The sequence below is a fragment of the Spodoptera frugiperda genome, chromosome 19 (assembly GCF_023101765.2).
Source record: "Spodoptera frugiperda isolate SF20-4 chromosome 19, AGI-APGP_CSIRO_Sfru_2.0, whole genome shotgun sequence".
Classification (NCBI taxonomy): Eukaryota; Metazoa; Arthropoda; class Insecta; order Lepidoptera; family Noctuidae; genus Spodoptera; species Spodoptera frugiperda.
The window spans coordinates 3,888,048-3,904,183 of record NC_064230.1 but is presented as its reverse complement, the minus strand read 5'-3'; the positions used below and the strand labels follow the sequence as shown (position 1 = coordinate 3,904,183).

At 38.7% G+C, this 16,136-nt stretch overlaps 1 protein-coding gene across 2 annotated transcripts in view; it reads right to left on the bottom strand.

The window, feature by feature from the left end:
* The window catches only part of LOC118281011 (gelsolin-like), a 34,723-nt gene extending 18,945 nt beyond the window's left edge, over positions 1–15,778 (bottom strand). For both annotated transcript variants that reach the window (XM_050700969.1, XM_050700968.1), the window contains exons 1-2: positions 15,688–15,778; positions 4,571–4,642 (exon numbers count right to left, since the gene is read on the bottom strand). In XM_050700969.1, coding sequence (XP_050556926.1) covers positions 4,571–4,639 — 69 coding nt within the window. In that variant the 5' untranslated portion in view covers positions 4,640–4,642; positions 15,688–15,778. The remainder of the gene's footprint in view (positions 1–4,570; positions 4,643–15,687) is intronic.
* Between the last annotated feature and the right edge of the window lie 358 nt (positions 15,779–16,136).

The window sequence follows — 16,136 nt, the reverse complement described above, 5'->3', positions numbered from 1 at the left end:
TATACATGTTTTTTTATGGTATAAGCCGGTAAACGAGCAGACGTATCACCTGATGGTAAGCAATCGCCGCGGCTCATAGAAATACCAGAGGGGTTACAAATGTGTTGCCGGCCTTTTGGGTGGTTAGCAATTTAAGGGTTATTGGGGAATAGGCAAAAGGAAACATTGGGAAGGAGGAAGCCATGCTTCGGCACAAATGGGCGGGTCGGCCGGCGTGATACCGATGACCTCACAGAAATCCGACGTGAAACAACGCTTGCATTGTGTTTTGTTGTGTGGGTGAGATTACTGGAGGTTTAATTATCCCCCTTCCCAATTTTTCCAATCCCGGATCACCCAAAAACCCTTAAATTCTTAATCCCTAAAAGACCGGCAACGCACTTGTAACGCTACTGATGTTTCGGGTGTCCATGGGCGGCGGCGATTGCTTACCATCAGGTGATCCATCTGCTCGTTTACCGGCTTATATCATAAAAAAAAAAAACAGCTTTATATTCAGAACCCCACCAGACGCGAACAAGACACATCGATCGTCTTTTTTTCACACGAAAACAAAAATAGTACACATGTAAGGTTCACATGATGTAAACGCGTAAAAATAGCTTTTAATAAATGTCCCCATGTAACACGGGAGACAGGAATACCGCATAATGTAATATAACAGGTTTTACAGAGGCCAGATGGAGATTAGAGTGCTTTTCCAACAAATGTAATAACTAACCTGTGAAACTAACCTATGTAACCGTTTCCACTGATACTAAGCTAGTAGCAGTGCAAGTAAGATGTGCTATGAAGATGCGTCGCCTCAAAGTAGCTGTGCGAGGAAGATGCGCAGCTCGAGTAAGCGACGTATCTATAGTAGGAAAGCCATCCATATCCACATGTGTGCTATGGATGGCTTCTTGATGCTTTGGATGGATGTCCATAGAAAAAAACATAGCTTAGCTGAGTCCGTTTCCACCAGTGCTAAGCTACGTGTACCAATAAATATGATCGGTGCAAGCCAAACACATCCACAGCAACGTAGCATAGCACATCTCTGGTGGAAAAGCACCCTCCTTGGGTCGATCGATCGATTTTCTTTTAGATTCATCTTCATCTAGATTATTAACTACTTTCGGTCGTACATCGGATACTCTACGTATAATTGTCCCATTAGTTTTGACGCTATATTGTCGTTATATCGTTCCTACATATACAATAGGTAAATGATCAAATAATGTATCAGAGATATTGTCAAAAACATTTTGTTTTAAAGAGTAACGATGGAGTTTCATACTCGTTCTTCTCCATTCGAAGCAACACTTTGGAACGAGCGAGCGCCTCGCTTCACTGACGGACAGACTGACGGACAATTCAATTTGATGTTTCAAAAGTGCCTAATTTAGGATTAATTGAAATAAATGCTTTTGACTTTTTGACTTTGACTATAAATATTTTGACAAAACTAAACCTGGTTCAAAAATATAGCCGTACTAAAAAAGCAGTGAAAATAAGTAAGTGTTAAAATGTAAAATATGTGCAGCAACGCCCACATCTTCAGATTATAAGTGATGTTTTATAGTCCATCATAAAACTGCTACATTAAACACACAGATTATAGAAAATATTCTCCTGTCATTTATCATTCATTCTTTCATTCGGTCTCTGAACTATAAATATAACGTCACGTTCCGTCTTTTATCCCCGAAGGGGTAGGCAGAGGTGCACATTACGGCATGTAACGCCACTGTACAATGTACACCCACTATTCACCTAGCCTAAAAGTCCATAATACTGGGCACAATTCCATTGCTGCTACTGAGAAATTTTCGGTAAATAGAAAAGGTCCAGCACTACTTTTCCCGACCCGGGAATCGAACCAGGAACCTCTTGCCCGGCAGTCGCAACGACCAACGAGCAATAAGTGTTTATCATTCATTTTTTATCTTATAAGCCCGTAAACGAGCAGACGGATCATCTGATGCGTTAGCAATTGCCCGCTGCCTATGGACACTTGAAACACCAGAGGCGTTACAAGTAAGCGTTGCCGACATTTTTGGAGGTCAAGAATTTAAGGATTGTTGGAGAATCGATGATTAAGAAAATTGTGAGAGGGGCATATAGGGTTTCTGGCAACCTCACTCACACAACGCAAGCGTTGTTTCACGTCGGTTTTTTTGCTCGGCCGTGGTATCACTCCGGTCGAGCCGGCCCATTCGTGCAGAAGCATGGCGCTCCCACACTTTCAGTCTTTTATCCGTTCCCTGTACTATAAACATCTCACATAGATTATAAATAGTTCTTATTACAGCTGTTCATAAATCTTCGAGCCGAGCTTTATATTTTATTCGCCGACATTTCAAATATCTTTGTTTGACGTAAACCAGTTTATATTGTTACTTTGTTTAATCTTTTAATGCTGTTGACTATCATTCATTATATTCTGTTTATAAATAAATAAACATCATGATTTTTATCTTGCAACAGGGATCTCTGGTTCATTCCCGAGGGTTTTGTTAGTTTTTCGAAAATTTCGGCAGTAATGCCAGCGGAGTACTGGAAATGTACACATGGCACTTTTCATCATTATGTGGGACTTACAACATAAATTGTAATAGTGGGTGAGCAATAAAATTGTACATATACAATGTGCGTAATTCCAGACTCCGCGCTACCCCTACTGAGAAAATTTCTAAAAACCGTGACATATAAGTTTTTAAACTGACATGGTCATGTTTATTGTTCTTATGAGTTTCTGATATTTCGGCATCTGTGAAGTTCATAACGCTTGCATTCGAAATATCGCGCAGTTTGTTCCGAAAATAAGCCGTGTAATACATAATATTAATAAATTATGAATAAACGTGTATTATATATTGTTTTTACCCCTGAATAGCTATGACAACCGTGTTAACGATTAGATTAAGTATCGCGGTATGTGCCCACATCCGCGTAATTTTGCCGGCTCGACCGGAGTCACAGAAACCACGGCCTCTCAGAAAACCGACGTAAACCAACGTTTGCGTTGAGTTTCGTTGTGTGAGTGAGGTTACTGGATTTTTTATCACCTTACCAATCAAATAATCCTCGATTCCTCAACAAGTATTGAATTCCTAAATAAGGCCGGTAACGCACTTGTTACGCCTCTGGAGTTAAAACTGTATGAGCGGCGGCGATTGCTTACCATCTTGATTTTATTAGCTGTTTACCAGCTTATACCATAAAAAAATACCTGTCTAAACATTAAAAAAGTACATCTCTGTAACCTTATATTATGACAAAATAATTTACATGTCATAATATATCATTTATTATCTAACTAACGGACTAATTAGACTTTTAATTTTTAAACTCTGTCTACTACCGTATTGATTTCTTTATTAACTACTTTCACAATGTTTGTCGGTTAAAACTGTCCACGGTTTAATCCAAAGGTGTAGATGGAGGGCGACATTACGTTTTAGGATTAAATCGTTAATTAATTTAACAGGATTTACTATACCATGCTCAGCGCGACCTAAGTGTTGGTTTGAAAGAAGCACTATGAATCAAATTAATCAATACTTTGTAAATAATTTTGGTCATTGTGGCGATACATGACAAATGACAGATGATAGAAGTCGCACATAGACGATTGACGTATAAATTAACGGATGTCGTCATAAATCCCACTGCTGCGTTCGACTGCTCGGTCACCGGCTTATCCACACAACGGTAGACAGAAACTATGGAACACCACATTTCTAGCTTCCATCATACATCAATACCATCGCATTCTGATTGCCCAGCGCGAATACACTAACCCCTTAGTCTGCTATTACAATTGTGTCAGAATGGTCGATCACTGATCAGTGCAAAAGGGACCAGAGGTATACAACCTGCATAGCTCCATCCCTCTTGCACTTCAGGCCCCAAGGTTATCCCAACCTCTGAGTTGGGACCCATTGAGTGGGTCGCAATTGCAAGTTTCTGGTACGCCTTGTTTGTACAACGATGTACAAACCAACCGTTCTGTATTTTTAAACGGTAGTAAACAGAGTAAAGGTTTAATTCCCTGGAAGGTGGGTCCTGAGTTTAGAAGCTTGATTTAGATAGGTCGTAGACCAGTTAACTTTGGGAACCACTGCACTAACAAATCAGAGCAAACGCGCTCTCGTTTCGTTTTCTTTCAAATCAAAATATTTAGTTCTTGTTTGACTGCACGGTTGGCGCGGTGGCTCGGGTAATTGGCTGCCGTGCAACGTGTAGCGGGTTCGATTCCCGCACGGAGCAATTCTTTGTGTGATCCACAAATTGTTGTTTCGGGTCTGGGTGTCATGTGCGTGTGAACTTGTATGTTTGTAAACGCACCCACGACACAGGAGAAAATACTAGTGTGGGGCAACGTTTTAATAAAAAAAAAAAAAAAAAGAAAAGAAAAAAGCAAACTCGTTCTAAGGATGCTGGTCAGATTATATCATTGGGCAGGGCCGTGTTTGTGTCACAGTGCCAATGTCATTACGACATCTTCTCTTTGTACTTACTTCATAGGCCAACCACGACCTTGGTGCTAAAAATACTTAAAACAATATATATTTTCATTACGTACCTCAATCCTCCAGACTTCAATTCCAGCTTTCTTGCCAGAATTGGCGAACGCGGGGTGTACTTCTGGCATGGTCTAAGGACAAAAGAAAATCAACATCAATGTCAAGATCAAAATATTTAGTTCTTGTTTGAGGGGGCTTTTTCACCAGAGATGTTGCTATGTAGATGTAATAACTAAGCTGTGAAACTATGTGACCGTTTCCACTAATACTAAGCTATGTAGCTGTATGAGGAAGATTTGCATAGTAGATGAGTGTGCAATCGCGTATCGATAGTAGGGAAGCCATCCATCCACGCATCTTTTCGTATAAAAACATAGCTTAGCTGAGTCTGTTTTCATCAATGCTAAGCTATGTTTACCAATGAATATGCTTGATGGAAGCTAAATACATCCAGAGCAACGTAGCATAGCATCTCTGGTGGAAAAGCACTTCTGACTACTGTATAACTATGTCTTAAACAGATACAGAAAATTTCAGCATTTTTGGTATGCAATAAAATTACCAACTAGTATTACTTTAATAAACTTATACAAATTAAATTGCCTCGGTTTTAGGAATAAGTAGAGGCAAACGAGCAGACGGGTCACGATGGTATGGACCCCGCAACACCAGAGGAGTGATACGTTGCGGGCCTTAAGAAAAGGCTGGTCGAAAGTCATAGAACAAGTGGTCTCTTTCTGTTACACGGGGGGTCGAGTTTAACATCTATTGAGTCTTTCAAAGATTTCGCAGTAATAGCACGACATCTGACACAAATTATACCTATATCAAAACATGGAATTTTTCAGATTCTCGAAGATTTCGTATTTGATAATAGCAATGAAAGCGGTATCTGACACAACTACCTATTGAAAGCCTGATCAGTATTTTTTAAGTTTTTAACAACCAAACAGACAGAAAGTAAAAACTTAGATTTAAATCATTCTAGTAAATCTAGACCTACACAAAAACCTATACAAATCCATTCCGCCAAAAAGAAATAAAACAAAAAGCCGTGTGAAAAGGATAGCTAATAACTTTAGTAAAGGAGTGAAAGAGACAACGTATAGCCATTGTTGATACGTTGCCCTTGACAACGCTTGCTAGTATTTACGTTAGAGGAAAGAGGAAAAGAATATATTTCCTGCTTTGTTTTATGTAAGTATAGTGTGTATGTTAGCAAATCTCTGATTCGTTTTGTAAATTAAAGTGTTTACTATCTTTCTTGTGCATCTATTATAGTTGTCACAATATTATTCTAATGAGTCTTGTGATCAGTTAGTTTCCTACTAGTCAAATTCAATACTTTTTTCGAAACGTTAAAAACGATATTTTCTATGATTTTTGTATGAGATAGAGTGCGACTTATGATTTTTCCGTCAAATAGCTAGAGTTATTTGAAGAAAATTAACTAGAAACATTCGAAGATTAAGTAGATCATCTAAATGAAAGTGTGGTTATTGTATCAATATTTTATCGTATTGAAAAATCTAAATATTTTTTTTTATTGAGGAAACTACCCAATTCTTTACATCACACGTCAATAACTTATAAGTGGCCCCTGGTGACCAAAGTCTCTTCTCGCAGTGATGTTTAAATAATCTTAGAAAGTACAAATTATAATTCTGAACAGTCATTGGTACTTGATGTTGGTAGATCTCAAACTCGCTCATGCATGAGAAGCGGGCGTCTTAAACCACAGGGCCACCACGACTTCATAATTACACTTATTTATTTATTCAATCGGAATACAGAACAAATGATATCATAACTGATAGGAATATGTGTTCCACATACATCTGTCTACGCCTTAGGCGAGATGTTATGAATAGACTAATGTACAGTCAATCTGTGTCTATCAATCAATCTCCCTCAAAATATTTTGCTAGAACAAATATGTAGTACATTTGAAAATTTATAAACTTTTCGTTCTGTGAGTGAGGTTACCAGGGGCCTAATTCCCTCCTTTCCAATCCCCGATTCCCCAATAACCCTTAAATTTCTAACCCCCAAAAGTCCGGCAACGCACTTGTAACGCCTCTGGTGTTAGTGTCCATGGGCGGCGTTGATTGCGTACCATCAGGCGATACGTCTGCTCGTTTGCCGACGTATTTCATAAAAAAAAAACAAACAAACCCGGCGAACTCCGTTTTGACACCAATGATTTTCCCTGTTTTCCTGCTTTTCTCTTGAAATTTTTCCTGAATTTTCATTGCTATAAACCTCACGGAGCCCGAGACCTTTCCAACGAATGCAAAGCCGTGGAAATCGGTTCGTGGAATTATAGCGTCAGGATGGAAAACCTGACTTATTTTATATTATAGACTAGCTTCTGCCAGCTACTTCATCCGCGTTCCCGTAGGATAAAAAGTATCCTATCACTCAAATCAGCTCATACCCTGTCTGTATACCAAATTTCATCAAAATCCATTCAGTAGTTTTAGCGTGATTGACGGACGAACATCCAGACATACATACATTCACATTTATCTGGGGGCACGGCAGTGCCCCGCCAAGACGAGCCAAGCGAAGCGCAAGGGCACTACCTACCTTTTCTCGAAGCGCTTCGTCGTATTTTTGAACCTTCATAACTTGAGTTTGGGTTATACCAGATAAACAAAATTTTCAGGATATAATGTCAGTGGTAGACTTAATAAACCTCTAAAGTTTCAATTGCATAGCTCTTATACTTTAGATTTTATTGATATCTAAAATACCCCGATTTCGTCACTCACTCACTCACTCACTGATGATCAACAAAATTCTTAAGGTACTTCCTGAAGTCCTAGAAAACTGAAATTTGGTATGTAAGCTAGTATTAGTACCCAAACAACAAAAAAATCCTAAAACTTGGAACTTTTACCCCCAACCCCTTAAACTAGGGGGTGAAAGTTTGTTCGAGACTTCCGCAACTTTTGACGCTAGAGGTCTGAATGCGGCCGCGGAGGGGTAAAAATCTGAAATAGGGAAACTTAATTCCCTATTTCCTGCTTGAGATCTGAAAATTATACACAAGTACATAGAACACAAACTTTTCATCAAATCAAAACATTATCCTACCCATAAGTACTTAGATATGAATAATATTACTACACTTCACTTCGGTAAGTGTTTATTAATCAACCTATACTTTTGAACATAAGCATCGTAAGTATAGTATGCGCCAACGCCCGCCGCCTGCCCCCTCGTCCCCGCGCAGTAGCTAAAAATAATCGGCCCGTCAGCGAGCGCGGCACCCGAACGCGGGCAGACGCGCGAGGTCAGACGTCGTTGACGGTTGTCTCGTTGAATGAAAAGTTTTCGGAATATTTCGGTGATTTAAAAGTTTGCTATCGCGGAGAAAAAAACCATTTGCCTAATATTTAATTGTTAGTAGTTTAGTAGGTAAAGGTTTAGATACTAGTGTTTTAATTTTCATTGATAAAAAGTATTAGGATTACGTTTCCAATTTTCTTATAAATTTAGTAGTTTAGTAGGTGAATTTGTCGCTCATTTTATCTTTCTATCATAAGCAACCTACAAAAAGAAATGAAATCCCACAAAAACATTTCATGTTAAATGTTGCCAAGACGAGACCATATAGCTCGCACTGTCAAAAAGTAATCAGATCCCGTGTAGAGCCAAGTTTCTAACCCTATACTTTTGAACTGGCGAGTTGGCCGCACGGAAAGAGTTTAGAAGATTGAATAGATTTTTAAGCTCAAGCCCATATGACGAATAGCAAAAAGTCCGTGCGGCCGACTCGCCAGTTCAAAAGTATAGGGTTAGAAACTTGGCTCTACACGGGATCTGATTACTTTTTGACAGTGCGAGCTATATGGTCTCGTCTTGGCAACATTTAACATGAAATGTTTTTGTGGGTAATATTAGTATGGATATGATTAGCTAACAGCCCTGGATGGTAATTTGAGTTTCTCTGCTATGTAATTTCGTCATTTGATTTTGTCATTTAAAACCTTCCTCTCAGCAGCGTGTTTTCAATGATCTAAGTATAGGTACATAGAACAGACAGACAAAGCAACATTTTTGTCAAACGATTTCATTTAGCTTCGGTCTTTAGTAATTGGAATTTTACCCCCATTCCTGACGACAACCCAATTTGATATTTGGTACACACTATTAATCTAGATGACCATACGATATTATGGTCTAATTTCTTTCCACAGCTATTTCCATTATGGATATCAAATGAAATGGCTTTCATAAAGACTGATAAGACACATACACTCGGCGTCACAAAAATCGCACCTCTTTAAAAGTTCCAATCATAGTCATTTTAACCCTATTAATCATTGGCAGACATATGACTAAGGTATCATTGGAAAGGCAATTCATTTAAGTTTAAGAATAAATCAATGGATTTGGTTTTTTGTTTACCAGGGAATAAAAAAAGCAAGCAAATGCAAATGATTAAAAAGTTACATTTTATTTTATCAGCAAATAATTCCTTAAAACAACTTAAAACCTAGTGTTACCCTCCCTAGCCCTGATGACTGCTTCCATGCTTTCTCTCATGGACGAATTAATGTGACAACAGTCTCTTGAGGAATGTTATCCCATTCTGAATATTTTGACAACATTTTTTTTAACGTTACGTGCTGATGAGATCTGTTGTGTTTAGGAATTCTAACTGTTGTTAATTTAAAGGTCGTTAAACGTACTTTCAATTGATACCAATATTAATAAGGTGTAATGTATTCGTTACTGGCGGGACATGTTTTAAACTTACAATTTTCCAAGAGGTGCAATTTTTGTGACGCCGAGTGTATATTGTTGGCCCAAGGTCGGGCACGTGGGTGCTAGCTCGAAACCTACCAACGACAAGTACCAATGTCACTATTGCCGATTTATATAAACTTTCTAAAAAAAATATTTAGACACCACTGACAAAAAAGTGAAGGAAAAGATCGTGAGGAAACTTTTTTTTTTTTTTTTTGAGGGGAGAAAATCATCCAATGACTTCTCCCGCCTTGGGCAAGGCGAGAGGGAGTGTCAGACTCTTACTGACTAAAAACCACCCCGTTCCTTCTCCTGCTTTTCGACCCGGAGCTCCGGTAAACCCGCTAGGTAATCTTGAGGGAACTTGGGCTTATAATTTCTAATTATAAGTCTGAAATCGCCAACCCGCATTGAGCAAGCGTGATGATTAATGCTCAAACCTTCTCCGTGTAAGGCTTTTGGTCAGTACTAGCTATTTATAGACTTTTAGTGTTGTGATAAGATAAATTAGCCAAAACTGGGTTTTTACATATCTGCCAATCCTTTACCAAAATAAATAGGCGTGATTGTCATATGTTATCAGTCTGTGTACAGTAAATTATTCATAATTTATACAAATATTGATTCACTGTTGGTAAAGTCACCGGGTTTGTTTGAATTATGACTTTTGAAAGTCATCAATACAGTTGTAGTATTGTGGCGACACATGACAAGTGACAGATGACAGAAATCGCACATAGACGATCGACGATCAAATCTACGGATGACGTCATAAATCCTACATCGTACATATGAAGTTTACATGCGAATAAACATGGATAGATTTTTTTATAGAACACGAACCGGTGACCGTAACAATAAACGTATCACCTGATGGTAAGCAATCGCCACCGCCCATGGACATTTGAAACACCAAAGGCGTTACAAGTGCGTTGCCCTTTGGGGGTTAGGAATTTAAGGGTTGTTGGGGAATCAGGGATTACGAAGATTGGGAAAGGAGGTAATTGCGCCTCCGGTAACCTCACCAATACAACGAAACACAATGCAAGCGTTGTTACACGTCAGTTTTCGGTGAGGTCGTGGTATCACTCCGGTCGAGCCGGCCCATTGGGTAGTTTCCTAGGTCAAAAATAAATTATTTTGATATTTCAATATGATAAAATATCCCAAAATAATGGTATTTTCATTCATTCATTTGACGATATACTTGTTGATTTAATTTTTCTTGCTATTTTTTGCGTAATAAGTATGCTATTTGACGCAAAAAAATTATGACGTCATAATTTGCGATGTCATACAAAATTCATAGAAAAGTAACGTTTTTGACATTTCGATAAAAGTATTGAATTTGACTAGTAGGATAATACCCTATTTGTGCCGAAGCATGGCTCTCCCACACATCGAATATAAGACAGTATAAAATTGTTGATAACGAAACAAAACGTGATTTGCTCAGTGCAGGATCTGAATCAGAGCGTTACACTAAGCTGCCATGTTTTATACGGTTGCTAAGCAACGAGATAAATACTCCTAAGTAAGATTTCAGCGTGACGTCGTATCGGAGCAACTCTTTGTGTGATCCATTATAATCATGATATCATACAACTTTTGTTTACAAATGGTTCAAGATATATTTCAATAAGGCTTTATTGATTCAGGACTTATTTTAGATAATAAATAACTAGATCAAAGTCAAATGTTGACATCAAAATTCAAAGTCAAATGACTGGTTGGCGTGGTGCCTAGGATCCATAAATTGTTGTTTCGGGTCTGTGTGTCATGTGTATACATGTGTATGTGAACATGTATGTTTATAAATGCAGCCACGATACAATAAATATATGTATATCACCAGGCCCGGGTGACATGTCGCTGTACTAAATATTAAATTACGAAACAATACACAATATTCTGAGAACCTTAACAAAAATTAAACTTAATTTAAACCTAGAACTAGCACATGAAGTAAAGTCAAGTAAGAATAACAGAGAAAGATCGACAAACGATAATGATGATTGATGATGATGAAAATATGGATAAGTGAATGAGTGAGAGATAAAGATAAAATGGGTTTTGTATAATCTTTATGTACCTATGTAATAGTGTAGTGTAAGTGAGTGAGTGTGTGTATATGGGTTACTGAAGTGTAAATGTTAGTATATGTTGTGATTGATAATCCTATCAGTAGCTATATCTTACGGAAGACATAGGAGAAAATACCAGTGCGAGACAACGTTTAAATAAAAACAAAAACAAAAAAAAAAGTAAAGTTTAAGGTCAAACACAACAAACGTCCAGACGCAGTCGAGTAAAAAAATATCCAGTCTCGATTACAAGGCCGTGTTTACTTGTTGTTGTTTTATAATGCGGGCAGTTTTTGGTTCAACGAGTAATTGGGTTGCTGGGGCGAACTTAACGTAAATGTTATATCGGAGCTGCGGACTACCTAGCGTGTTTACCGGGGCTCCGGCTCGAAAAGCAGGAGTAGGAACGGGGTGGTTTTTAGTCAGTAAGAGTTTGACACTCTATTTCGCCTCGCCCAAGGCGGGAGAAGTCATTGGATGATCTCCAGCCCTCAAAAAAAAAGTGTGTAAATGTTATATGGGGCAGACGTATCAGCTGATGGTAAGCAATCGCCGCCGCCCATGGACACTTGAAACACCGGAGGCATTACAAGTGCGTTGCCGGCCTTTTGGGGGTTGGGAATTTAAGGGTTGTTGGGGAATCGGGGATTGGAAAGATTGGGACGGAATTGGGAATTGAGCCTCCGGTAACCGCACTCACCCAACGAAACACAACGCAAGGCGTTGTTTCACGTAGGTTTTCGGTGAGGCCGTGGTATCACTCCGGTCGAGCCGGCTCATTCGTGCCCTTCCCAATCTTCTTAATCCTCAACAAATCTTAAATTCCTAACCCCAAAAAGACCGGCAACGCATTTGTAACGCCTCTGGTATTTCGGGTGTCCATAGGTGACGACGATTGCTTAGCATCAGGTGATCCTTCTGCTCGTTTACCGGCTTTCACCATAATAAAGACTCATTATTTCCATTAGTCCCATAATTTAGTTAATTATTTTCAATTGTCCCTAACAGTTACAAAGTATAACGCGTCCAAACAAACAAACTATTTATACATGATTAAAATCTGTTTTTAATTAGACGCCGTCTCACATGAATTCACATACATAATGATATTTGACTGCACAGTTTGAGTGGCGGGGCAACCGACAATGTGTTGCGAATTCGCTTCTCGGCACGGAGCAACTCGTTTGTGTGATCCACAAATTGTTGTTTCGGGTCTGGGTGTCATGTGTATGTAAACTTGTATGTTTGTAAACGCACCAACGACACTGGAGCAAATACGATTAGTGTAGGGCAACGTAATAAAAAAAATGAAAATAGTTAAAAAGAAATAAAAATAGTTTTTTATATGCAACGGCACGCTTTTTATCCCCGAAGGGGTAGGCATATTGCACTGTACAATGTACATCCACTTTTCACCATTTCTGTTAAAAGTCCCATGTAATAGGGGGTGAGTCTATTGCCATATACTGGACACAATTCCAGACTCCGTACTACTACTGAGAAATTTTCGAAAAACCGAAAATGCCCAGAAATGCTTTTTATGTACTTATGTAGTAGTTAATATAGTTTGTGAGTTTATGTGTATGTTTTTCACTCAATCACGTAAAAACGGTTGGCAGGATCGGGATGATAGGAACGGCGGTAGATTATGGTCTGGAATAACACGTACGTTACTTTATACGCCACACGGAACGCGGATGATGAAACTGGCTGGAGCTATGTAGTTTTGAAAATGATTAGGTTTAAATTAAAATTAATCATCCTCAATCGCTAAGCAAACATGAAAAAGATTGATGTAAGAAGATTAAGCGAAAGAGGTATGTCAGTAAATATCTAAGCGAGTCCTGGAGTGGAGACCGCGTCTCGGTAAACGTAGTGTAGGACGCCCCCAGGCGAGGTGGAGTGACGATCTGCGCAGGATGGCTGGCAGGAGCTGGATGCGAGTCGCTAGTGATAGAGCAAAGTGGCGAACAATTGGGGAGGCCTATGTCCAGCAGTGGACTGCTATAGGCTGATGATGATGATGATGTCAGTAATTTGGCCTTTGGTACCTATTCCATTGTCTCGGACTACCGAGGACTACGACGATGATATAGCTCATCATCATTCCTAGCCTATAAACACAGCTATAAGTGACCACTGCTAACTAAAGGCCTCTTCTCACACGGAGAAAGTTTGAACATTAATCACCACACTTCCTCAATGCGGGTTGGCGATTTCAAACTTATAATTAGAAATTGTAAGCCCAGGTTTCCTCACGATGTTTTCCTTCACCGTTTGTCAGTTGTGTTAAAAATAACCTTAGAAAGTACATATTATAACACGGAAAATGTCACATTGGTACTTGCCGTTGGTACACGTACATAGTATATGTACCTATGTACGGATATTATACTACTTTATTATCCTTTTGGAGTACCTACCTATAATGATTCGCCATGTCATAATAGAAAAAATATTATTGTAGCTATATTAGATGCAACGTCACGCCTTTTATCCCCGAAGGGGTAGGCAGAGGTGCATCTGGACATTACGGCACGTAATGCCGCTATACAATGTACACTCACTTTTCACTATTTGTGTTATAAGTCCCATGTAATAAAAATATTGTAGCTATATTTGAATTACCGTATTTTACGATTGTAGTATATCAATCTTTTATAATGACTGTATTTATGATAAAAAATATACACGTAGGTACTTCATTTGTTTTTTATGGAATAGGCGGCAAACGAGCAGACTTGTCACCTGATGGTAAGTGACTAACGCTGCCCATGGACACCAGAGGAGTCACAGGTGCGTTGCCGGCCTTTTAAAATGCCTTCATGACTGAGCGAATACTTATGCATAATTACTACATAATGATAAAATAATATGTGTATCTGTATAATTATGTAAGTATAATTTTTTTTTTTTTTTTTTTTTTTTTTTTTTTTTTTGAAAAAAAACGTTGCCCCACACTAGGATTTTCTCCTGTGTCGTGGGTGCGTTTTACAAACATACAAGTTCACATACACATGACACCCAGACCCGAAACAACAATTTGTGGATCACACAAAGAGTTGCTCCGTGCGGGAATCGAACCCGCTACCCGTTGCGCGGCAGCCAGTTGCCCAGCCACCGCACCAACCGTGCAGTCAAATTGCGTATATATGTATAATATGTGTGTGTGTGTTCGGCACGAATGGGCCGGCTCGACCGGAGTGATACCACGGCCGAGCAGGAAACCGACGTGAAACAACGCTTGCGTTGTGTTTCGTTGTGTGAGTGAGGTTACCGGAGGCCCAATTACCCCCTTCCCAATCTTCCCAATCCCCGATTCCCCAAAAATCCTAAAATTCCTAACCCCTAAAAGGCCGGCAACACACTTGTAACGCCTCTGGTGTTTCGAGTGTCCATGGTCGGCGGCGATGGCGTACCATCAGGTGATCCGTCTGCTCTGTTACCGGCTTATGCCATAAAAAACAACTATGATTTACCAATAATTTGTTAAGTAGTACTTTTAGAATGTGTATTTATGGTTAAAAAAATATACACTTAAGTACTTCATAACTGAGTGATTATTTATATATAACTACTAGACATAATGATAAAATACTTATAATGTTAGTTACCATCACTACATAGTATAAAACAAAGTCGGTTTCTCTGTTCCTATGTCCCTTTGTATGCTTAAAACTTTAAAACTACGCAACGGATTTTGATGGGTTTTTTAATATTGACGTGTAAAAGTGTTATTTTATAATCTATTTACAGAAATAAATATCATTTATCATTTAATAGATGAGAGTGATTCAAGAGGAAGTTTTATATCTATAATACACGCGTAATATATCACCTTTGCACCCATGCGAAGCTGGGGCGGGCCGCTAGTATCAAAATATAACACTGAATTTGAGGCTACAATTGCTATACACCCGACAGAATTTCAGACACAATGCTTATTACTAATTTCTCAAAAAACGAAAACAAATTCTTAACAATAGTTACTTTTTTCAACACGGGAAATAAACAAGAAACCATTTTGCTCTAAGGTGTTTCTTCAAAAAACTTAATTTTTATTTAACAAATCATTATTCTCCCGCGTTATTAAGCATCGTGGGTCGGGTCAGCTTATTACAATCCTTATTTTTATTAGATTGGTTGATAGTAACACAGCTCAATTTATTGAAACCAAAATATTACCTGTGTTTTAATCGGCAGAATTGTTAACTTTTTAGTGATTTGTTTTTGAAGAATCACCCTCTAAAGCCTCATTTGCAACAAAACAGCTCACATATAAAAACATAATATATTTAATAAATAATCTTTATAAATAACTAAATACAACTTACGATTTGATTTTGTCTTAAGTTCCGAAATGACACAGGCGTGCGTCGCTCGCGACTGTCAAATGTGAACTGAATCGTTCTGTCGCGTTTTGTTGCTAACTTACCCATTCGTTCTGCGAATGATTGAAACATGGAGTATAGATGTGATGGAGTGTTTGTGTGAATGAGTATCGGTTATAATAGGTAATTGGTTGGAGATTTTGTGTATAAAAATGGTATTATGGATTTAGTTTTTTTTTATGAAATAGGCCGGTAAACGAGCTTATGGATCACCTGATGGTAAGCAATCGCCGCCGCCCATGGGCACCCGAAACACCAGAAGAGTTACAAGTGCGTTGCTGGCCTTTTGGGTGTTAGGAATTTAAGGGTTGTTGGGGAATCGGGGATTGGGAATATTGGGAAAGGGTGTAATTGGGCCTCCGGTAACGTTCTACACAATGAAACGTAATGAA